At 40.4% G+C, this 25692-nt stretch overlaps 1 protein-coding gene across 1 annotated transcript; it reads right to left on the bottom strand.

Annotated features, from left to right (window-relative positions):
* Positions 1-697: 697 nt before the first annotated feature.
* NCOA3 (nuclear receptor coactivator 3) lies at positions 698-21110 on the bottom strand. The gene is made up of 19 exons (XM_010151559.1): positions 21022-21110; positions 19253-19425; positions 17788-17888; positions 17140-17314; positions 16156-16344; positions 14843-14944; positions 13482-13622; positions 12344-12491; positions 11067-11455; positions 9953-10833; positions 8264-8399; positions 6245-6484; positions 5421-5547; positions 4771-4942; positions 3710-4006; positions 2506-2610; positions 1821-2046; positions 1438-1612; positions 698-851 (listed from the first exon to the last, which is right to left on the bottom strand). The coding sequence occupies exons 1-19, from the start codon at positions 21108-21110 to the stop codon at positions 698-700; spliced, it is 4020 nt and encodes a 1339-aa protein (XP_010149861.1).
* Positions 21111-25692: the final 4582 nt, after the last annotated feature.

Genomic DNA, 25692 nt, shown 5'->3' with positions numbered 1-25692 from the left:
TGTTACATCAAAGCTCCCAGTACCTTCCTTATCCCACAGCAGTCCTCAGATTATGTTGGCTGCTGCCTTGGGTACCTTGGACAAAATTTCATGAGGTACTTTCTGCTTCAATAAATTTAGCTTAGCTCAGTGTTATGTTGCTCATCCTTGGTATTTTGTGGAAAGATTCAAGCAACAGTCTATTTAGCATTTCAGCCTCTTTGCAGTGCCTATTGTTAGCTCATTTTTCCCTTAAACAGGGGGCCTACATTTTCCATAGTTCCTTGTTATGCACACACAAGCAATTCTGAGGCATTGTAAGGGTAAGTGTCATCATCGGCTTCTGCTGGGAGGAGGATATTGTGCCTCCAGGATCCTTGGTCTGACTCATGAGAGCTGTTACATATAATCTTTTGCATTTGCTGAAGATGCTTTTCAGTCTCCATCTTGCTCTCGGGGCTCTTCCCAGGCTCAGGAGTATTTAAGCATCCTTTGTGCAGTATTAGCCTGTGATACTGCTAATCACAGCATACAGCTTGGATTCATCATGGATTTTATTTAAATATTGTCAAAAACAAGGTGTCTCTTGGGGCACACGAACGGTAGGTCCACAGATGTGAACACAGACAGGGTAACGGAGAACAGGATGGTGCCAGAGGAATGGCCTGAAGCAAAGTGCACTCGATGGGAGAAGAGTCAACAGCTCTTTCATCGCTCTTTATGTACAACGTACCTGGTCTGGACCCATGGGCATCCCTGACATAGGCATGGAATTGATGTTCATCTGTCCAATGTGGCCGCCGCTGCCGTTGACGTGCATCATACTGTACGCTGGGTTGGCTTGATGGCCGAACTGCTGCTGTGGGAAAGAACTGAAGCACAAAAGGACAAGCAGGATTACCTCCCAGGAAGCTCACACGTTGATAGACTGCCCTCCCCACACCAGCTGTCAACACGTGAAAGATCAAACTAGTTTTACATTTACTTGTTTCTATCTAATATCTGCTTAACGTAGAAACAGAAATTTCCCTCCCAAAAGGAAATCTGAATTTTTAGATACACACAGAAGTATGTCTATGCGTTTCCTATCGTAACCATTCTGGAGGCTTCTGTTAGAGCTGTACTGGCCACTGTAACGCTACCCGCTGCGCTTCTGTGTGCCCCCTCACCCACCTCCGAGTTACTGCTTCAGTATTCAAAGACCAATGTTGCTTCCAGTTACACAGACTGCAGAGGCCTGGTACGAATAAATGGAGCTGAGCAAAGATAGAGTTAATCAGCCTGTTTCCTACCCAGAACAGGATCGAGGACAATATGGACACTACAGGTGCAATTACTTTTCCCTCTTCTAAACCCTTTTCCAAACCCTTTTCCTATTCCAAGCTATTTAAAGTAGCTTCTGCTTTCAACAAAATGAAAGACAAATTTTGAGCTCCAGGTTCCAACTGTGAAGTTCACCTGCTCCTGGCCATGCCTCCCGACGGCCAGCCCTTCATCTCAGGAGACTGGTACATGGTCGCTGTCTGAGGGTGCTGCATCATAGGATTCTGGGAGGGTCCAATTCTTGATGACATCATTGGGTTGGGAGGGCTTGATACTCTGGTAAATGCAGGATCAGGTTGTTGGCTTATTCCTTAAAAGACAAAGGACAGACAATATACTTCAGTTATCATCACTTTTAGTTTATCTTCCTGCAGTGATGGGAAGGGACAAAGTCATCCTGTTTTGTAGAAGGATTTTCCAATTTACAGAATGATTGGTATTTAGGTAGTTGGGATTGATAATAAACAAAGAAAGGGAAGAGAAAACCAGACAGACAAAAAAAACATTAGTACTAGTACCATAATTAGGTGGATAGGGGAATTGCTGTGGAGTAACTTGAGCCATCGGAGGGCCTGTCAAAGCACTGTCCATGCTTCCTGAGGCAGTCACGTTTGGTGGCGGACTGAAGGCCTGAGGTTGCTGTTGCTGCTGCATCATCATTGCCATCCTCTGTTGTCTAAAATGATGACTTATCAGCTCCCTGTTACGCTGAGCCACCATCTGAGCATTAAGAAAACCTTGCTGCTATCCCCAAAGAAAGAAAAAAATCGGATTAGAAAACATTTTTACAGATGAAATCATGCCAGTCAGTCACACTCCCTACACTCTAAGACTCAACATACCCGGTGCCAAAAAGTTAAGAAAACCCACAGCCAGTATAAAATAAAATGAAAACCTTGCGTGATATTTTGATGATTTAAGTTTTCATTAGTGCTAAGCTAGACTATTTCATCCTTTGTTATCACACCCGACATGGAAGAGACTATTGGCACACTGTACTGACAGCATGACCTAAATCAACACATCCCCCTGAAACCTCAGAAGAGGCAAAAGTCCCACCCTTTTTAAATTGTACAGGGGCAAAAAAAAAGCCCAAATATGGAATGTAGAACCGTAAAAGAAGGTCCAGATTCTAGGCAGACTCACAAAGATGCATCTATTTAAAAGCTGCAGTTTCAGGTGACGAGGGAAACAAGCCCTTACCTGCGCCCCCACCTGTGGCTGCATCACCGGTCTCATCACTGAGGTATTACCACTGACCGGAGTTTCCATCTTCATTTCCAGCGTCTGACGAGTCTGATTCATAAACTTGGAAAAAGACATTTTAGCACTATTAGCTTGAAAATACCCGTATCTGAACAAAGTAATGGCAACCCCTCCAAAAAAAACATTTTTTACAGACCTCTTGAATACAGAAAGTGTATTTCAGAAAGTAATTTCTGCTTTGTTTGATGTACCTGAAGTACCAAACTATGTGGTTAAGCAGCTCAGACACACACAGAAAGAAAAACCCTCCAAACAGCGCAGCACTAACTGGCTTTATTTTTTCTTTCCCTTGAAATTAGGGCTTTTGAAGAATAAATACATCGCAGACTATCTATTTGTTCCAAATCATGTTTTGGGCAGAAGGGTATAACCACTTAAAATAATAAAATCCCATCTCCCACCCTCTCCATCACAAACCCCAAAGCCACACAGACTGAATCAGTGTCACGGAACAACCGAGAGAACACAGCATTCCCTAAGGATTTGGCATTGTCATTCCATGCCACACAGCACTATCTCAGCCCTCCCAGTTCTATTCTGGATTCAGCACCAGGACTGCATTGTCACAGGGGGAACTCAGTGCTGAAACATGCAGCAATTCTTTAAGCAGTGCTTTCCACTGGTGTTGAGATCTGTGTGGCTGTGCCTACACTCTCACCTTTCATCCTAAAATACCTAAAGTGACATCAGATCAAAGGAAAGCAAACCAGTATTTCAGTGAGCCCAAATGATGAGTCAGAAAACAGTGGAAGAAGTAACATTTCATTTCCATGGGAATGCAGTTGCCCATTTAGTGACAGCAGTGAGACTCAAAAATACTGCATCCTAACACGGAGAGAGATCAGCCAGAGCTGCGTCGCACGAGGGCACTGGTTTACGTAGCAGTAACGTGTGCTGCAGCAACCCGTCCCGTCCCTAGCTAAGGGGGCTGGTGAAGGAGTAACGCCTGTCCTGACAAAGGTTCTTCCACTCCTACGGCCGTTAGGCACCCATGTGAAAAGCCCTGTCGAAGCGACAGATCCGCCCTTGCAACCACCTGCTGTAATGACAATTCTCATGCTCGTGAAGCAACACAATTCCGTGTGCACCGTATTCCATCCCGAAACAAGAAGAAAGTGTAAATGCAGGAGCAAAAGATTACCTGCTGCCCCTGAAGCCTCTGCTGGAGCTGCATGCGGAGCTGCTTTGGTGTACTGGTTCGAGGTCTCATTACATTTGCTCTAGGATGCATGCTCTGAAGCGGAAAATTGCTCTGCTGGCTCATCTGATTCATCACTGAATTAAAGGATGGCTGTTGTCCCTGAACGTTACTAAAACCTCCTGGCATTGCTGCCCCTTGCCCTTGATAGGGCTGACCATATAACGAAGGCTTCTGCTCAATCATAACTGAAGATTCCTGACCTTGAAATGAATCTTGTTTGGGTTCCAAAGCTTGTCCCTTCAACAGATACAAAAGTGTTTTCACTAACAGTATAGTCCTTACGTAGGAATTTCTACAGAAACAATAAAGCTAACACAGTATACAACCACCACGAGTTCCTTGGCTGGAACACAGCATGGACAGATTACTATTAGCTTTGTCTCCAGACAAATGAAGCAGCAGAAGTTATAATTAATAATTTTTAAACTCAGTTATGCAGCACACTGCTCCCACAGGCAGGCCAGAATCACTGTTCAAGCCCATTCACACTTTTCATCTGCTCTTTGTACAAATGACAGTGTGATTTTGTGAGTTGTGGCAAGTTGGAACGATTCAAATTTCTTTTTCCTACTTGCTAGCCATCCACATTCAAGCTGGAGGAGACAGAAGTGTGCTGCTCACTAACACGTCACTGCCAGTCAAATACAGCACAACCCAAGCTCAGTTGACAATGCTTTACACTAAAGAAACACAATTCTCTGCTTACAGAATTCCAGTGATTGACACCCCAAAAGTCCCCCCTATATATGAAGGCAGATTACAATAAACTTTGATAAGAAGATGCCATTTTATGATTCTGTAAGGCACAAAATATTTCATCAATACTGAACTTCTCCACTGAAAATCACTACTCAATGTCAATGCTTCCAAAGGCAGATTTTAGGAAAAGGAAGTGAGGAGACTGAGCGAGTGAGGGAGGGAGGAGGCCCTCTTCACCTTCTTTCCAAGTAACAAAACAATACTAGCGTGAAAATAAATGGCCAAAATCAGTGTTTGCTTACTTGGTTTACAAGATCTGGAATTCCCAGTGCTCTGTCGATTTCCTCCAGACCTGTGACATCCGTGTTACTCAGCAACGTGTGCAGCTGATCCAAAAGTGCCCTTTCATCAGTCTGGCCTTCCATATTTGGTGCTGGGCACAAGAGGTCATCCAAGGAGTTTCTAACTAATTGTCTGTCGATACAAAAACATGACCACCGTTACCGACTATAAAGGAGTATACGTAAGTTTTATAGAATATATTGACCCAGAGATGATTAAGTACTATGATTACCTGAAAACTTAAGAACTTAAGTCCCAAATTTAGGTTCTAAAATGTCCATTCAACTGCCATGTGTCCTTGAACACACGTAAATACTGTTTTCTCCTGGCTTCTGCGTGTGCCACGGAGACATGATTTCAGATTTTCCCACCCCTTTTCTCCATGCCTCCCAGCTTCACGACTGATTGATTTCATTAGCAATGCCTCTTGTGGAGCTGGGTTCAAAGAAATCCAGTTTCATACCACCAGTAGAAATGGAAATAGATTCTGGTTCCAATCTGTTATCCCCACTGTATGTGCCACATTCATTTTTTTTCCAGGTCTGAAATTCTTCTGACAAACAGTGAACAGTTGTATTTAAACTTATCTTAAAACCCTCCCCAGTTCTACCTGTTTTGTGAAGCCCGTGATGCTTGCTCCATGGACAGCATGTTGTCAGGCCACGATCCTGGCTGGTTAGAAGGTCCTGGCTGTCCATACGGATTCCCCCCCACGCCAATGTTCATCTCATTTGGCCCTGCAAGGTCAAACATTTGCGAGGTTTTTAAAAACAAAAGGCACAGTGTTCCCACAGAGCAGAGTGGATGATCACACGAATTGCCAAGCAGCTTCACGAGCTTCCCATTAGCATGTTCTAACCTGTATACATATCTGAACTCCCAGTCAAGATCATTTCAGAAATATAACAGCCCTCAGATTTAAATGTGACAGTGGTCTAAAGCTGTTAGAGCAGAATTGCTATTTCTAATCCTAAACTCCTTGACAGATACAGCAACTTTACATCCAAAACTAGTTTTCTGCTTTAAAAAAAAAATTGATTACAGGAATTAAACTCCAAAAACCCATCTATATCAAACAATGAATTAAATTAAATCAGAATACTAGTACCTTCAAATATCATCATAGATGGCATTTTGTTCCTGGAATATAGCAAAGAAGTACTGCATAACAAATTTACAGAAATTATCCCCCAAAAAATCTGGAGACTCAGCATGAATTGTCTGTGTATGAAAATCACAAACATCACCAGAAGAAAGCAAAACACCAAATAGTCATCAAATATCCCAGTCAGCGAACAGTTACAGCCTCCACCTCAAAAACCCTTCGGATGAAAAGCTAGCGTTCCACCAAACCCGCGAAGACTGTGATGCAGAACTCGTGCTAGGCAACTGGTGAGACGTGCTAAGTAGGACAGCCCGGATCAGAGAACTTACTCATGTGAATCATTTGCTGCTGCAGCACTGGTCTCGTACCAGGTATGCTGTTGGAGCGAACGGGCAGCCCGGACAGAGAGCCGCCCACCGCGGCTCTGGGAAGGGACGCACCAAACTCGGGTCCTGCTCTCAGCATGGAGGCAGAACTCGCAGGTTCCAATCTGTTCACCTTGGAGTTTGGCAAACCCCAGTCTCCTGACTGATGCTGAGTCATCGCTACATTTCTGTTGGGAGCATTTCCTGTAACAGAGCAGAAAATACAGTAATTTTTCATCCAGCATACATTGCATACTTTGGTTTTAGAATTATTTTTATGGGGTTTGGTTTTGTTTTACCAACGAGGAGACCTGCCCATGATAGAGGAATTCACTGAACTCCTCCAAAGGCATCTGAAGCTTACCGTGCCGAGGTCTAAATCAAACAACTATATTAATAACAATGTATTAAATTCAAAACTTGAAATAGTAAAAAATAATTTAACTACTGAACAAAAGTAAAGTGCTGGTAATTATACACAGACAGTAAACTATGCTCTTATAATTTTAGCTAGGGATAATAATTAAAAAGTACTTGTATGCTGATAGTAAATTTAGTATTTAATGTTAAGGCTTCTTGTAACCAAAACTCGTATTATAATCTTGCAACATTTTTTACATAAAAGCTTTTTCCTTCACAACGACATCTGTTTGTACACAATCAACCAACCCAGACTTGCACCAAAATTTTCCTGGTTTTCCATCATTCTTGGACTTCCACACATCAAGTTTTGCTTTTGTAACATGGAGAACGCATTGACACTCCTCGCTGGAGCACTGGAGCCCACGGGGCTGTCTAAAGACATGGCTCTGCTGAAAGGCGGGCGGGCAGTCTGCGCAGACTGGGGACTCCTCATACCTGTGAAAGAATTAAAAGATGCGTGCAACTGTATGTTTTCAATAAAAGTACCATTAACAACTTAAATAAATCAGTCTAATCTATGGGCACATGCATTTGACCTTAAACAAGCCAGGAATAGTTCTTTTGCTTATGTTCTCACTACACAAATCACACTGAGTACACAGTTAGGACCCTTTACAGGAAAAGCCAAATGCACTTCCCTATGACCCCAGAGACCGAAACGTTCGTTTGAATTACGGTTCTGCAATGAACCATCTTTTTAACATTTCAAAACACACTAGTATTGCAGACTCCTTGATATATGTGAGTGGACTGCCCAGCCTTTGGATAACTCCGACACGGAGAGAGAAACAACTCAAATGCTTCTGTGTGGAAGAGGCTGAATCCCCACACAGCGTGTTCCTGAGCAGAGTGTACTGCAGGCACTAAATAACCCAGAAATCACTGCGCTCCACAGCCAATAGTGTCAGAGGCCCTACGTGTTCTGGTATCTGTTTCTACATTTTTCACTACCCCTGTGGCATCTCCTTAGGTTACCCCAGCAATCTATTGCCCTAATATGACCAAGAGGTGACCAACGTTACAAAAGGAAGTGACGACTGCCGTGACACTGGTCTATTAGCAAGGTTCTTTCGCTCCTACTCAGCTTCTTACTAAGGACATTCCCTTCCAGTGTCAAGGAGGAGTACCGGTTAGAATTTGCAGGACACAGTATGTTTTTGCACGGAATAAGTGGGAAATCTGGTACAATCCCATATTATTTCCCCAGCTGTCCATAAGCAACAAAAATTCTCAATTTTAATTTACAACTCACAAAACATTTTTCCTCATGTCTTGTCTCTGAGAAACCTGCATTAGACAAACCCAGAAGAAACCATAAAACAAGGAACTGAAGTTGACATTATTCACTGTGTATATGCTAGATGAGTGCTGTCAAGGCAGCTAATAGTGTACACAATAGCCTATGAAAGCATTATTAGCCATTTTGCATTACCTGTGTCCTTGAAGATATAGGAGATCAAGAAAGCCGTGGCTAAGGGTTTGAGGATGTATTATGTTCACATTGGGTAAGAAGGAAACCCTAAGTTTAAAGCCAGAGTGACAGGAGATGCCGTTCCTTACCCAACAGAGCATTTCCTTGAAATAATGCTTGCTTTGTTCCGAGGTTACTTCCATTTGCAGACATAGCATTACTGTAAAACTCTGAGCTCGTCAGATCACCCAGAATCGCATCCAAATTATCCAAGTCTCCAGTCATCTGAAAAAGAGGCAGTAAATGCCAAGGTTATTTACTATCATATGGCTATCCCTCAGCTTTTCTTTGGCTCCTCACTAATCCCAGAAGATAGAACTGGGAGACACACGTCTCAGTTCACTGAAACATTCTGTTCACCTGCTCTCTGTTTCCAAAGAACTTCAGATATCATTTCGCTACATTTCAGAAAATTTTGCTTGGCTAATTTTGAGAATTAAGAGAAAGTGGAGGGACATATAAATAAAACACAAAGCACCTTCGAATATATTCGAACGTCATCACAAATTACAGAGACAAAAACGCTGCTGTGAGCAACCAGCGTCACGAACGGGTTACCGTTCGCTGCCAAGTAACGGGTGCGTCGCGCACAAAAAGCCCCATGTGATCACTGGTAAACACAACCCCTGAAAAGTACCCACACATTTTTCTGGTCAGTTGGAGCCCTCACCTTCTTTAAAAATGTGTCTCCAAATCAGATGCAGTTTTAACAGAGAAAGAATTGCTTATATCGTGGATTCGTATCTTCATAAAACAAGCTCCTCTGAATATGTTAATTAGATCTCAGGAACAAGTATGGAAACTATGCATTGGGTACAATAACACAGTTTTAGTGACTTTGTACCATGTAAGCAGCACTCAAAAAAATGTTACAAGGTGTTTCAGCTGCACTCAGCCATTAGCCAATATAAAAATTGCACAGTAATTTATCTACATCGTTATTACTGACTTGGGAAAACCAAGTTCTAAGATATCACCATGTTTTCAGTAAACTCTGCCATACTGACCAGAATTATTTACTTTGAGGCAGTTCCAAATGTGGCTTAGGAACTAAATACAAAAGAAATATTGTCTACACTTCATAATTTTAAGAACAGCTGTCCCTGACAAGTGTGCTGCCGCTTTCAGGAGAGCTGTTCCATGGTGATACAGTCTGCAGTATCGTGACACTTCCTGCAATTTCAACTCTAGAAACACTGAAACAAATAAATATACATATAGTTATTTGGGTGCTGAATTTATGTATTTGGAACAACATTTCCCTCATTTAAGGGAAAAAAAAAAAAAGAGTGCTAAAACCAATGAATAAACTAAAACCAATGTGTAGCTATTTTAAATATTACACATTTTTGTGTACTGTTTATATTTTCAAAATGAAATCGTGTTTTAGTTTTTGGTGTTGTATCGCCAACTAGAGGCAGCTACAGTTCCATTTCCTAATAAGCCATAAAAATAAACATGTGCTATGTGAAACTGCAGATGTTCAAGATCTGATTTTAAGGAGTAACTTGTAAATACACGCTGCCTTGATCGTACCATGACCTAAAGACAAGGTCAGTCCAGGACTGCAGTACAGCACAGTGGTTACACACATCCTGTAGTTCTCTCCGTGCTTTTTCGGTTACAGGAAACCTGAGCGTTTCGTTTCACACTGTTTGCACAGAGCTAACTCAGAGCTGCTAACACACGCATACTAAACAGCGTGTTCTATATTTAGCCACTGACTGTAATAAGAAAATACTGGTTTGTTGACTAGCATCATTTACATTATACTGTACCTCCTCTGCTGGTTCCATTTTTATTTTCATCTCCTTTTCTTGACTAGAAGTAGGAATTGTAGAACTACTGCACTGTCCCATTTTATTATCCACACTTTCTACTTTAGGCTTCAACTCTTTGGAAAGAGGGTCCTTAACATCATCTTTATCTAACAGGTATCTCAGTAAAGCATTGTTTTCCTTCTTCTTTGGGCTCAGTTGTTCCTGTTTGACAGTGCCTTCTCCACAGGGCACTGTGTTACCAGCATCATGATGCGTGTCTTTACCAGTAGCTTCGGCCGTGATCTTGGCTACCTCGGCAGGAGAATTACCGTTCTGCAGCAATTTATGTAAAATCCGATGCTTCTCTTGGAGCAGTGACCCGTGCACGTTGGAGGAGGAAGACACCCCTCCAGATGTCGACGAGGAAACTCCTGAAGGACTGGTAACACTGGTGGAAGATTCTTTACAATTTGAGTCTAAAGGTGAGTTCGAGGCTGTAGAATGTCCTCTCTCATCTGAGGAGCACGTGAGGAGCTGAAGCAGTTTTTTATGCCCTTTGCTTTCAGACGGTCCTCTCTGACTTTCAGATGCCTCCAGATTTCCCTCTTTACTATCTTTTTCACTAAGGAGATCCCTGCTGTTTGACTGGCAGATGGAACTTTCCACTTGGTTTTGTTCACAGTACAAACCAGAAGGGCTTTTGGAGTCCTGGGTACTTGTTTTACTTTGCTGAGCTATGTTCATGTTGGGGGAATTATCCAGTTTTGGACCCGGTGAAGAAAGTGTTGACAAAAGGGAAGTTCCGACACCCTCACTAATGGCTTGGAGAGCACTAAGAGAACTGCTGGAGAAAGTGCTGTTGCCGGTGTTGCTGGCAGATCCCATGGGAGAGTGCATACCTGTACCACAGGACAGAGATCAAACGTGTTAGACTACAGTACTGCCTGTATCTACTTTTCCTTTAGATTATGTACGACTGTCGCATGGAGGTAATTAGTCGGAAATAAATTTTTACCATTAAATTAGGTATACTACATTTCAGTAACATGTACAAGATCATATAGAACTGTTAAAAAGGCTGGAAGATGTAATTCAGAGAACTTAAAAAAAGCTTGTAGAAAAAATAACATACCTGTAACTGGAGAAAACTGGTGTGAACTCATTTTTGGACTCCCTCGATTCCTAGGAGATATCATTAGATTTTGTTGGTTGGAAGTTAAACCAGGACTACCATGTGGTGGGCTACTTATATTTAACCCGTAACTGTTGTTCTGGTAAGCAGAAGACTGCATTCCAGGTCCAGAGTTCACCGGCCCCACATTCCCAGGGCCTCCGTATCGAGTGCTGCTGAGCTGACCCACTGCACTGGGATCTCCCATCCCATAGTTCCTGTTCTGCAGCGGCATGCCTTGGCCTGGGGACATGTTCATAAGACCACCAACAGAATTTGTGTTTCCAGCCACAGGTGTTCTGATGTTTTGCCCAACTGAATTAGGGTTTGGCCGATATCCATTTTGCTCTCTGGAAGTTCAACAACACCCACAAATGATTAAAATCTCATTTGGAATCAAGTGCTACAAAGACAGAATAACATTATTTAATAATTTTACAAATATTTTTTCCAAAAGAGCAGTGAGAAGTCAAGCTTCCGCAGAAGCAGAACTAAGCCATGCCACTCATTTATCCATTACAGAAGTGCTTGGTGCTTTAGGTGACTGGAGTTCTAAGTACATCCGATATCACCCCTGCAAAAGGCTTTCACCACAGTCATTAGTCAGATTTATCAGTTTAAACATCTTCCTTCTTTGCCTCCCTTCCTGCGTCAGTGCATGACACCATTCTACTGTGCCCTGAACAATCTCAGCTACTCATTTTTCAGCATCTGGAGGCACTTTAATGCAGACAGATTCCCTCAGGAGTGGCATTTCAATCATTCTTGCACTCAACAAGAACAGGTCACACAAAGTGCTATTTAAGGTACATTTAACTTTGAGTCATCGATGCTGCATCTGAGGGGGTTTTGTTGTCTTTTTAATCGGCCTAAAATTAAAAAGAGTAAGATAAAGCATGTAACTGAGCATTTCTATTTTCAGTGGTTCATCATTACAAATGTTAACCCTAAAGAATAACGAATATATCATACAGGCTCCATGCAGGTACTGAGGAAAAACCTCTTCTTTGACTGGGACTGTCTTTCTGCCACACAGTTAAGTTGGGAGTGTCAGCGTTAGGCTGACACATTTATTTGGATGCTATGCCACTCTGCTTCCCAACTTATTTCTCCTCTGAGTTTTAATGAGATAAAGTGTTCTGGTATGCTTTTTTTTTTTTTTTTTTAGGTACCCTCAAGGTCAGATGTATTTTTAAAGCTATGACGCTTAAACAACAAACAGACACCGCCGATTTTACCTTTGAAGAAAGTGGGTTGAGACAAATCCATGGCGGTCATTGGTTACAGGATTTCGAAACAGTTTGCTCTTCGTCTGCGCTGTCACTATGGTACCATCCGCTAACGAAAACCGATACAACGGCGTTTCAGCATGACCTTGTGTGTAAGCTGTAAAGGAAAACCCAAGAATTATTAATATGCACTCTATACAGATTTTTAATAAAATACCATTTGTCTGCTGAAAATTTAAATATATACTTCTTTTTTTTTTAAAAAAAAAGACACACCCATGATAGATACTCAGAAAAAGAAAGTTTTCCACATTTTCTCCTAAATTAGTAGAGGGAAGATAAAAGCCAACAAAGTTATCTTGATGCTGCAGTATTTCGTGCTTACCGTGCACAAAAAAAAGTTCTACATTTGTTAAGAGACTTCCAAGGCTTGGTTAGCAGGTTTCCATGGCTCCTCCTTGGGGAGAAGGACCAAGCAACACCCAAATATGAATTGCACTAAGATACACAGGTAATTCATATGGAACAGAAATGAAACTTGGAAGCATTCAAATGGAGTATTTTTAAGTTTAGAAGTTTTATTTCAATTAAAAAATTATGGAAACCATTGCTTCTAACCTGAGCTCCAAATTTCTTCTTAATTTAGGATTTATTTAGTTAAGTCAAAGAACTTCCAGTTCAATGGAAACTCCATTTTCTGCCAGCCCAAGTTTCCCTCTATTTCATACCCTCTCTACTTGAATTAATTTGTGAATCCTTCAGAAAGACTGGAGTTTAGAAAACTCAGAAAATGTCATCCTTCTTACTGAAGACAATGGCTGTACTTCACTTTATCAAGGTTATAAAATTAGCATTACAAAACGCCTAACACTGGAACACTGAAAATATTTTGAACCCTTGTGTCTTGAATAAGAAAAAGGCATCAACACAACCGGTACCACTTTTAGTGAGCCACCCTTTAACAAAAGAAAGGATAAATTAAAATAGAAAGTCAGACTAATGTTAAACAAAGCTAACATGCTAATGGAAATTAAGGATTACATGTTATTACAGAAATATAGCTGTCAGTGTCATTTGTCTGAAAAACAGAAAAAACCACAGCTACTAGAAGCAGCAGGACCACCAACACTGCAGACAGATTTTTCACCTTCATGATAGTGGCGTTTGTTTGACCATGACTGTCCATCATTATGGCATAAGAACCTCTGAATACAGCGACGAATGATGTCTTCAAAGCCAGGTCTCATGGAAGACCGTAATGAGTTTGTGTCAATGTTGACGAGTTTGCCTGTAAGAGGAAAGAAAACACGCAAGTTAAGCTCTTAGTGACTACGATAATTGTTCTGTATAAATACAACACATTTCAGAAGGCTCCAGTATCACCATTTTAACTGTTCGGCAGTCCAACACAAAATTTTGAGTATGCAGAAGTTACATTTATGAATTATCTGTCACGTTAGAATACGATATTAATTCTTAAAACATGTAAATCCCATTGAATATTGATAACTGAATATGAGGAAAGTAAGCACCCACAGGTTAATGCCAGAGCTCTGGTTGAAGGCACCCAATAGATGACACAGTACAATTTTAAAAGATACTGACCAACTGCATCCACAAATGATCATAAACACTAACTGGCATCTGAAGAAGCCTCATCTAGATTATATAAGTATCTTAAATTAAGCAGCATAAAACATTTTAAACACTAGCTGTATGAAGTGTGGGGTGACACCCAGTTCAGACACCTAACCCAAACTGACCGAAGGGGGATTTCATTCCCTAGTATGCCATGCCTAGTACTTAAGTGGGGAGTGGGCTGGAGGGCCATTACACACTTTCACTGGCTCCTTAACCCTTCTACCAGCTCCTTAACTGCTTTGCTAACTCCTCTGCTGGCTCGTTTGTTCGTGAGTTGGTGGGTCTGTTAGTTTTCCTGGTCATGCTGTCACTGATGGGGTTCGCTCAGCTTCTGCTGCAATTGCTCTCAGGCTCTGACTCACACTACTTGGAACCTGGCTGTACATCGGTTGGTGGGTGGTGAGCAACTGTATAATGTTTTATTTTCAATTATTTTAATTATTTGTTATTAATAGTATTTGTGTATATTAATTTTTATATGTACATAATTCATGTAGATTCATTAGTAAATAGTTCTTATCTCAATCTTACGAGCTTCCTTGGCTTTTTCCTCCAATTCTTCCCCTCCACTGCAGGAGGAGGGGGAGGCGTGAGAGCAGCTTTGTGGTATTTTGCTGGCCGGCGTTAAACCATGACACAAGTTAAAACACAAGTAATGCTTTATACCAAGCTGCCAAACAGCAGCATACTAGCATAGAAACAGTTGTTATAGATGTAGAGAGCAAAAGCAGCTGGAAATTCTCAGTATCAATTCTGCTTGTCACTACAGACACAGGTTTGTTTATTTACATACTTGATTTATTTAAAACAAGAGCACACAGACAGAAAAAGATTCCTTCATACCTTCACCTGGGGTACATTTCTCACCTGAAAGATCATGTCTTGTAATAAAGCTCTCGGGATTTGTTGGAAATACCCTTTCTGCAGTTGTGATACGACGTGCCACACAAATCATACAGGACTGCAAATCTGTATTTAAAAAAGAATGTTTCTTCTTTAATTTCTCTCCTGTTTTATTCTACCAAAGCATCTAATAAAATACTGAAGTGCTGATCACTGTGAAACAATAAGAATTTAAGATTTTGCATTCTGCTCCTATTAAAAAACAGAGAAGCCAGATTTCATAACACATACCAGTGTACTGGGTTTGCATGGCAGGGGTTTGGTAGTGGGGGGGCTACAGGGGAGGCTTCTGTGAGAAATTGCTGGAAGCCTCCCTGTGTCTGACAGAACCAATGCAAGTCGGCTCCAAGACAGACCCACCTCTGGCCAAGGCCATGCCAATTGCAGTCATAATGCCTCTGGGATAACATGTTTAAAGAAGGAGGGGGGGGCGGGGGAAGAAAAAAAAAAAACCAGAGAGGAATTGTTGCAGAGAGAGATCAAGATGTGAGAGTGAGAAGTCTGCAGACACAAGATCAATGGCGAAGGAGGATGAGCAGATACTCCAGGCCCCAGAGCAAAGATTCCCCAGTAGCCCATGGTGCTATCAGTGGAGCAGAGACCCGCCTGCAGCCTGGGGAGGACCTCATGCCAAGAGCAGGGGGATGCCCAAAGGAGGCTGTTCACTCATGGGAAGCCCACCCTGGAGCAGGCTGCTCCTGAAGGACTGCACCCTGTGGAAGGGACACACGCCATAGCAGTTCAGGAACTGCAGCCCCTGGGAAGGACTCACATTGGAGAAGATGGTGGAGGACTGTCTCCCATGGGAGAGACCCCAGGCTGGAGCAGGGGCAGAGTGTGAGGATCCTCCCCTAAAGAGGAAGGAGCAGCAGAGACAACATGTGATGTCTCCAACCCCCATTCCCTATCCCCTTGTACTGCTCAGAGGGAGGAGGTAGAGAAAAGCAGGAGTGAATTTGAGCCCGAGAAGAAGGGAGAGGTGGGAGGAAGGTGTTTCAAGACTGGGGTTTAGTTCTGTTTTCACTCTGATTTGATTGATCAATTAAATTAAATTTTCCCAAAGCTGAGTCTGTTTTGCCCATGACAGTACTTGCTGAATAATCTCTCCCTGTCCTTATCTTGAGCCACGAACCTTTTGTTGTATGTTCTGTCCCCTGTTCAGCTGAGGAAGAGGAACGGACAGAGCATCTTGGTGGGCACTTGGCCTCCAGCCAAGGTCAAACCACCACATTAACTCAAATTTCTCTTGTACGCAGTAATTCCACAAAATTTCCTACCTTCCCCCTCTTCCATCATAGCTCTTGGCTGAGATAAAGCAAAGCACTGCATTGTTTCATATCTTTGACGTGTATCCTGGTGGCTGCCTACATCTTCCAGAAGATCATGAGAGGTTTTCACCATCATCCGGCAGTTGAACGTATGACTCTTCTGCCTAGGTGTTTCATTGGTCCAAGCAACTCCATTAACTTAAAAGAACACAGTAAGAATTTATAAAAATTTTCCTCACAAAATCAATCCATAACTTTTTTTCTTAATTTAGATACCTTCTTCCTACATTAGTGATTAAAGAATATTTTATGATGCTTTCCCAATATACCATCAGTCTTATCTTGGGAATAAGCAGTATTAAGAACCAAGTAAAAAAAAACCTCTTTCACTTAAGTGACACTTCTAAGACACTTGTCACATTTAGTCACTTGAAGAACAGCTGAGAAGGCACTCACATTTAGAAAACAAGCAGTTCCCTCAGCTCATCTTGTGGCTTTAGGCAACGTGTTCCTTTAGTATCCTTGGTTTAAGTTACAAGCGAACAAATTGCAAAAGCTGAAGTGCAGTGTGAATTTCCAGCACGTTTATTACTGGTGGTATGCTTTAGTGTGAACACAGTAATATTTTTCAAGATTAACGTACTACTATAGTCAAATATTCTTTGTGTAAGTGATCTGTTTGGAAAGGTTATCCATTACAAGTTGGTTTTTTCTTCTATGATTGTTTTTAAATAGTAAGTCAGCTTCTAAATTGAAAGTGGGGAGGTTTAGATTAGATATCAGGAAGTTCTCCCGAAAGAGAGTGTGGTGAGGCACTGGGACAAGTTGCCCAGAGAAGCTGTGGATGCCCCATCCCTGGAAGTGTTCAAGGCCAGGCTGGGTGAGGTTTGGAGCAACCTGGTCTAGTGGAAGGTGTCCCTGCCCATGGCAGGGGGTGGGACTGGATGACCTTTAAGGTCCCTTCCAACCCAAACCACTCTGTGATTCTACTACCTGAAGATTTAGGTAGGTTTTTAAGAAAGTCTTTCCGGTCCTCTTCATGCAGGATACCATAGACACTTGTATTCACCAAATCTTCTTGCTTGTACTGCAGATACTGTGTGACGTTTTCTGACACAAATACAATGTTCCCATCTCGATTTACCACAAACAGGAAACCATCCAATGCCTAAATGTTAACATAACAACATATCATAAAAGACATACTGCCTAATTCTGAACATAATCGAGTTTAAAAAACTATGTGCATGATAAATGTTAAGTTACAATACGTGCATTTCTTTCCAAGGGTAGAGCTGAAGTTCTAAATTTTTCTCTAAGGAAAACTGTCTGGTAAGGAATGGCTTCAACATTAAAAATTAATCAGTTCACTTGTTATTCCATTGAGCTCTTTCACAGTGACAACCACCCTTCTTGTTTCATTCTTGCTTTATTTGAATACAAGATAATGACTTTGCAACATTATTTCAATAGCTGGCAAATTGAAGCAAGAAGAAATTCAGTAGAAACAAGTAGCAAGACATGCTAGGAGACATTTCTACCAGCGAGTGATAACAGAAGATACGGCTATTCATTGTAATACCTTCACCTAACTTAAGTATTTGTTTCCATGGGGATTACTAGGGACTAATTTGTACTTGCCTGTAATAAAAGAGGTCCCAAAGAATCCTTATCAATAACTCCTTGACCCGTAGACGATACATCAGCTTTCTGAACATCATCATCATTAGAAACTGCTTTTCCTGAAACCCAAAAGATGCATTTCAGTACAGCAACATATCATATGGAGACCACATTTTAATACTACAAGCCAGACTCTAGCAAGTGTGTGAAAAAAGGCAAAAAAAAAAAGCACAAGTAAGAGATGAAGTCTCATATATTGCTAATTGCTTAAGACCAGAAAAAATGTCACGGCTACATAATGCCACACCCTTTGCTTACATAAATGGTGACAATTAAAGTTGGATCATCAACTTGTTTTGTGAACAATATTTCTTCTGCTGGCTTTTGGGATCACCTTTTTTTCCTTTCACTGGCCACTAAACACACCCATCATACATCTCTCTTCCTTCTGGTTTTATTTTGATCGTATCATCACTGGTCACAGTTTTCAGATGCCATCACCACTATTCTACAAAAAGGCTTTGGCTCATATTATTATGTGTGTGTGCATTTTAAGAATCAAAATGTCCTAAATAAATTGATTGCAGGGGAGGTAGAATGAGAATCCACACCAGGCAGCAGAATTCCAGAAAACAAATAGTAAACTTTGTTCCGTGGTACTTGCTGGCTGGCTAAGTACTCCACAAGAGGAGTACAACATCCTAAGGGAAGATTATCTCATACTCAACTCTATAATGGAACAATTAGTACATTAGCATACACTACATCCCACTAGAAAAGCCTTATAAAGAGAAGTTGAGAGTGGTTTTGGTTTTTTTTTTAAAAGAACTGTTTTAACATGTTTTCAAAAGATGTGGCAATTTACCAGCACAGGTAAAGTATACACCATAGCTCACTTGATTATGTATAAGATTTTACTGTCCAAAGGAAATATGTACACCTGACACTCTGTAGGCACTGGGAGGGGGAGGGCGGTGTTTAAAAAGAAAAAAATTTATATATACCCCTCACTATACATTTAAAAAAAAACACAACAGATTTTGCGTATAGCTGTCCATTAAAAATATACATATATATATTCCTGTACCACTTAGGTTTACACTAGCTGACATGAATTACCAGAACTTGATGCATTGCTATTTTCTCCTTTGTTGATTTAACTGTATCCTGAGTCCAGTCAGTTGCACTATTTAATTATTTGATCTCAAGCTAAATATATTTTAAATACATAGGAGTCCCATACTTAAACCCTCAGGAATCACATCTTAAACAGCACAAGAAAGCAAAGTTCATACAAACATAATAGGAAAAAAGTAGCAATAAAAATGAATATATCTGCTTGGAAGAGTGCCCCAAGTCAAAGTCTGAAGACTTTCAGTTACATGCTATTATGAAAATCCCTACTCAATTTCCCAATTAACTACTGCTTTGGAGAAGGAGCCACAGGAAAATGAAATTATTTTGGCTTAGCAGGGAACTGTACCTTGCTCTTTTATCTGTCGAATCTGCCTCACGGTTTCTTTTAAAATAGCACATTTATCTGGTTTGACATTGAAATTGTCAATGTCACTCAGATTAGCAGATATCAGTTCAGCCAGTTCTTCAATGTATTTGCTTTCCTGCTCACGCCGACGCTTCTCACCACTGCAGGTCAGACTAGGAACCAAAAAAAACCATTTCATGTACTTGCATACTGACACACACAAAAGCTGTATTCACTCTGAATTTTAATGCACTTCATGTAACACCTACACATTAAACCAGGGTAGCAGTTATTCTTCCAGCAAACATAAATCTGAAGGGGAGAAGGCGTTTAACATTGTCGTTTGGTTTGGATTTTGTGGGGGTATTTTTCAGAATTTTAAGTACAAATTTGTCTTAAGAGAATATGAGCAAGTTACTTATCCAAAAAATCCTCCTGTGATTGCTCTATCATTACATTTAATGAAAACAGCAATTGCCTGTTAAAAACTGTTGAAGGGCACTTCAGATTTCTTTGTACTTTATTAGAAAAATGAACTAGAATCGTAACATTCTAGGAGATTCTTTTGGTTTGCCTGTAAGAAGATGACTACAGAAAGTGATACCTCAGAGAGAGTTCTAGGACAAAAATGCCATCTCAACATCCAAGAAAATCAGAATCCCAGACAACCTAACATTGCTAGATGAAGTCTCTCTCTGAAATTCCGTTTCCTACATAGATCAATGTGCTGAGAAAAGACACTGCCTAGAGCCTAAATCAACAGAGAGCACAGTGTCAAACACAGAGTATGCCAAGAGTAGGAAAAGGACTCGGACAAAAGGGAAGGGGCAAGAATGGGCACACTGAGGCAATCAAAAGAATGAATACTCTTTGAGAAGAAATCAAGAGAAAAAGTTAGGCAAGTATGCATGGACCAGTATTGGGGAAAACGAATACATGACAAAGCAGGGGCTTGAAAAATGAAGAAAGCTAATGAAGGGTGACAAACTGAAAAACAGAATTCCTGAATGGACAGACAGACACTGGAGAAAAGGGAAGAGAAATTGGAATGGAGGACACTCACAAAGAGATACTGGGATACAGTGGGAGAATCTGAGGATCTCACACACAATCTGTTGCACAATGGAGGTAATCAGCATGGGACAGCAGGGACATAGGTAAAAAGGTGAAGTATGTGTACACGTGACAACTGGTATTTTGGTGAAACTTGAGACAAATGTAATAAACGTTAATACTCTGTGTGAAGAACAACATGAAAAGATAACAAAAAACCATTAATATGTCATAGAAAGCCATGAGGTTGGAGGGGACAGAAAACATTCCCTCAGGTAACGATCGCCGACAGGGTTGAGTGAGGGGCAGGAAGACAGCATGGAATGCCAAAACTCAGCATCAGCTTGCAAAGATCTAGTCTGGAGAAACAAAAGTGCTCAACCTATCACAGCATTCTATGTGGACCATACCAGGTATAAGATGCTGCCTTTGAAATTTATGTGAAGCAAGACGTGTTTTTTATTTGCCTTGCAATCACAGCTTCAAACAGTGATTCCTGGTACGTTCACGCTAAGATTTCCACAAGAGTCTATTTATAGAGCTTAATTCATCGGTTCTGGCATGTCTACACATCAGAGTAAAGTTTTGTGTCTTCACAACAGAAGCTAGCCTACAGAATTTTTCAATTAAACAAAATAATCAGTTAGAACTTACTCTAAATTGCAATGAAAACCTGAAAAATATTTTTAACAACTCGTTATACAAAACAGACCTACCTTGCACCTGGTGTATCACAGGGCAATGGCTTGCGCTTCCTTGACTCATTGGTCAAGGTATCCAAGGAGCTGTCTCCTAATCCACTCATCTTGACCACGCATCAGCAACTAAAAGCAGTAAGAACTGTGAATGAACCTCTCAAAAATAATAATTTAAAAACCAGAGAACTATCCAGATAAATTATTTATTTCTATTAGATCTATGAGTCAGTATTATAGTGGGAATCTATTCAGTATTAAAAAATACTTTTGTCACCATTTTTTTAAATCTATTTTGTGTCTTGCCAAAACACAGGTTTACAAAGCCTTCTAGCAACATAAGCAAAGCTAAACGTATTTGGTTTTTTCTACCACAGTGATAACCAGACACACCCAGGCAGTAAGAAGTTTCACTTTATTTCATCCTTTTTACAGAAATTGCCAAATTAAATGTAAATTTAATTTACTGCAATCTAGTTCAGACCACATTTCTTTACCCACACAGCAACTACAGTAACCGGTCTTAAACATTTAGGTAGGACAGTTATACTTGTAGTTAAAGAGAAACTTTTTCATAACATATAACCCAGGCACTAATAAATCTTTCAGAAAAAAAGTTCTTTAAGGTTCTCCACAAGCAAAACCCACCATTACTACAGCTATTAATAAAACTGCCTTAGGGTGACCAAATCCCTAGGATTCTGAAATCACACATCACAAGGACAAGGAACTAACTGACAGACATGCATTCATCTCAGTGAAGTGTACGTTAAGGTGTCAGAGACTCGTAGCCAACTGACTTGAAGCAGCTCTGCAGAACAGGATCGGGGCAGCCTGCTAAATGAGAAGTCAGTTAAACACAAGTCAGCAGTGTAGCCTTGCAGCAAAGAAAACCAACCCCTTAGAAAGTCAACTAAGTACTTCCAGGACAAGACATCTAAAGAAAACAGATAAATGTGTATATTACTTCTGATGTACTAACCTTGACAGATTGGGTTTTTTGCTTACTGGCTTTTTGTAGCAAAAAAATTGTAACATTGCTTGAGTTCTTTCTAAAGTCTAAACTGGAAGGGCAAAGCCACACAAGGACATACTTGCATGAAGCAGCATGGGGGGTGCTTCCAATAGCTGATACTGTTACTGCAGGATGTTAGCTATGGGTGGAGAATTTAAAAGGACATTGTTCTTACAGCAGTACAAACCTGTGGGAGCTAGGCAGGACAGAGGGCTGCCGGCTGCACGGAGGAGCAGACATGGGATTACTCTGGCACCTACACAAAGCTCAGAAGTAAAATCGCATCTCTTTAAAGCACAAGTCCTCTGTGCAGCTAAGTGACAACACTTAACATAAAACTATTCATAACCAGTCCTTGTGCCAACTGATAGGCATTAGGAACAGAAGAATAATATACTTTGTACATCAGAATAAAATTAGCAACAGTAATATAACATAACCTTGCATTTGAATTACACAATTACAAAAGATGCCTAACTCTGTAACTATGGTCACGGCCTGCACAGATAAGAAGTGGGTTTTACACCTAAATATTTGATAGAAACCCTGGATGAATAAGACAAAGCCTTATATACAGAGAGATGGAAGAGCAAGCCTGAAGACTTTTATTCAATCATATATTCCTCCAGGGCAAAAATCCTCTCAAATACATTCACAGTGGCAACCTTATGTGAAGGTGAAGACACATAAGCTGTCAGGCCACTAGATGTCAGCATAGCACTGAACAACTGCAGTGACAGCATTTTCTTCAATTAAACAGCTGAATGAAAATTTAGTCATCTGAACAAGCCAGCCGTTTCAAAAACAGTATGTCTAAACAGGCTATGATCATGCAAAAAGCAGTTAATTATCTGAAGCTCTCCCAACGGAACATATACGGTCTGATGGCTCCAGACCTCGCAGCTAATGCGGAGCCCTAAGAGTCATTCTGTAGGTGCCACTTGCGCGCACCCAGGGCTGGTGCTCCCCCCTCCCTGCAACTGCATTCACAGGCAGAGTATAGAGCTGCAGGGTGACATGCTACTGCGGAAAGAGAAAGGAAGAGCTTAAAATACAAGACTTAAGGATAGCTCAGGAAGGGTGTGGGCACAGCAAGTATGTCAGAAGCCAAGAGTAAATTCTACTGCAGAGGAGGAAAGATTTTAAATACATTAAATAGTTGAAAATTTGAGCTAGGACAGACATATACCACAACACAGTTTTGCAGGTAACAGGGTTGCACTGCATGATTTAGAATGGAAATGTCATCTGTGGTTTAACATCCACCTGCACTGACAGATAACTCACTATATCCCTAAACAGAAAACCAAAATTATTATATATCCTGTTTCTGAGACAAAATGTATCAGAGAGAATACAACCCTTCTTCTATTTAAGAAAACCTTTCAGTCCCTAAATATAGAAGCTTGGAGAAGGAAGGAAAAATGAGGTAATTTGCGTAGGCTGTTTCCCTGCTATTACACCCAAGCAGCTTGCTTTATCCAGGCCTGAAGCTGCGAAGTTCCTCCTGCACATGTATTTTTCCTTTCCCTCAGAGTACATTACGAGCTGGGAAGGCACATAATGCCTAGAACAACTCTTCACTGCCTGGCTAAGGAAATCACAGAAGGTGGTTCCCATACAGATAGATTTACAGTACAAACTGTGAGCAAACTAATTTCCCTGCTACAGGAAATATTAGCAAAATAAAATGTTTATCAGTGAGTTAATAATAAAAGAAATCACCAGTTAAAAAGTACCAGATGTTCTATTTATTTGCTGAATATGATCCTACAATTGTGAATGGGTTAAAGTTTTTCCAAGAAGAAATCTATTTTTGATGGAGAGTTTCCCTGAAATTAATAACTACTTCAAAAAACAGCTCCAAAACACAGCTTTCAAACGTTAAAACTTGAGGCAGTTTTACTACTAAAAGCAGAAAAGTTCAACACAGCCATCTTTGTAAACATACTTTCTGAGCTAAAAGGCAATAGCACTATTTCTGGCTCCTGAACCTATCATGTTGGCTAGAAAAACCCCTCTGCTAGTTGTACTGCAAATGTTATCTACCTAAGTGAAGTACGTTTTAAAGAAAAGAATTACACAGTGAAATCCTATTATTTGCATAACTAAGATAAACCTAAAAGCTAGCTTAATTTGACTCAGTGGATAACCCAGTTACTACATAAAACCAGACAAATCTAAGAAACTATATTAAAGTTCAGATATTACCCAAAACACAGGAATGATAATCTTCCACCATAGAATAGTATTCTTACTCAGAATAATGGAAATACAGTGACAACAGCAACAACTTCCATGAAAATATCTGTCAATTGTTCTGCTGGTTTTCTTCACAGTTGCAGGTACAAGCTCAGAAAGTGGCTGGCAAACCTACTGCATAGAAGGATAACTAACTGTGGGACTGTATTATGAACTTGACCTTTCAATACCATACTATTATGAACATTTTAGATTAAATTTGTATGCACAGATTTGCCTAAAATGCAAGAAGCTACAGCACACTGATTACATAAAAGGGTGAAGAAATGCTGAATATAAATTCTATCCAGTTATAAACAACTAGATTTTTTCTAAAATTTATCTGCTTCTACTTTATAAAATTTATATAGAGAATTTCTCAGGACCAACAACTTTAAAGTCAGGTACTTAGTGAACAATAATTCCTATGTCTATAATAATATTTAAATGTTTGCTAGTCTGACATCATCAGTACCAGCAACTGATTTTAATTTCTAAATTAAACCGCCCATGTTATTCCACCGTATAGGAATACTTTGACATTTTCATCAAACATTTTAGAAAATAAAAGCATTTTATGCTATTTACCTATTGAAAACAGAAGACACAAGCCACACTTTGTTCTGTCCAATATGATTTTCTGAACGTTATTGCAAAAAACAAAGCCCTAGCTCTTGCCAAATAATTTAGAAAGATAAATATTTGTCTGAAATAGAGAATGCAAAAGTTGAATGGAAGCAAGTATGTCCAGAGCCCTCCAAATTTTATACTTAAAGCAAATCTGAGAAAAACCAAGATGATGTAAGAGACGGTTCAAAGTCTTCAAAGCAAGACATGGTTTAATTCCACAGTTCTAACAGTAATGTATACTGATGTTCCTAATCCCACCAGTGGAGTAGAACCAAAGGAAGCAATATTTGGAGAAAAAGTTCCAAACTTCCATGAATATTTGCAAATACTAAGTATGAATTTCTGCTTTACCCTTTGATTTACCTTTTCAAATCTAATCAAGTATTTTCCAAAATTTTTCTCACCAAAAAGGGAAAACAAGAAACCAAAAAATAACAAAGGCCTTTTTGCTCATCAGTATACACACTGAAAGAACACCTGCCCTGACTGCCCTTAGGAAGGTGCAAATGGCCACATCCTTTGCAATGTACCATATACTTTTCACATGCCAGGTCGGGTCATTTCTCAGTGAAAACCATAAATGGATTGTTAACAAGTACTGGGTTTTTCATGTGACAGATAAAACAAGCTCTAGTAATTATTAATCCACCCACTGCAACTATCTATGTACAGCCTTCAAAACATAAACATAGAACTTAAAGAAATCAACATACAGGACTAGCATATTTCAACCTGCCTGGGTTTCAATATTTTGACAGGCTTAAAAAAAACCCAAAACACACCACCACACTCAAAATCTGTCCCAG

The sequence above is a fragment of the Eurypyga helias genome, unplaced genomic scaffold (assembly GCF_000690775.1).
Source record: "Eurypyga helias isolate BGI_N326 unplaced genomic scaffold, ASM69077v1 scaffold4990, whole genome shotgun sequence".
In the NCBI taxonomy this organism is placed as follows: Eukaryota; Metazoa; Chordata; class Aves; order Eurypygiformes; family Eurypygidae; genus Eurypyga; species Eurypyga helias.
This window is presented reverse-complemented; position numbering and strand designations above follow the sequence as displayed.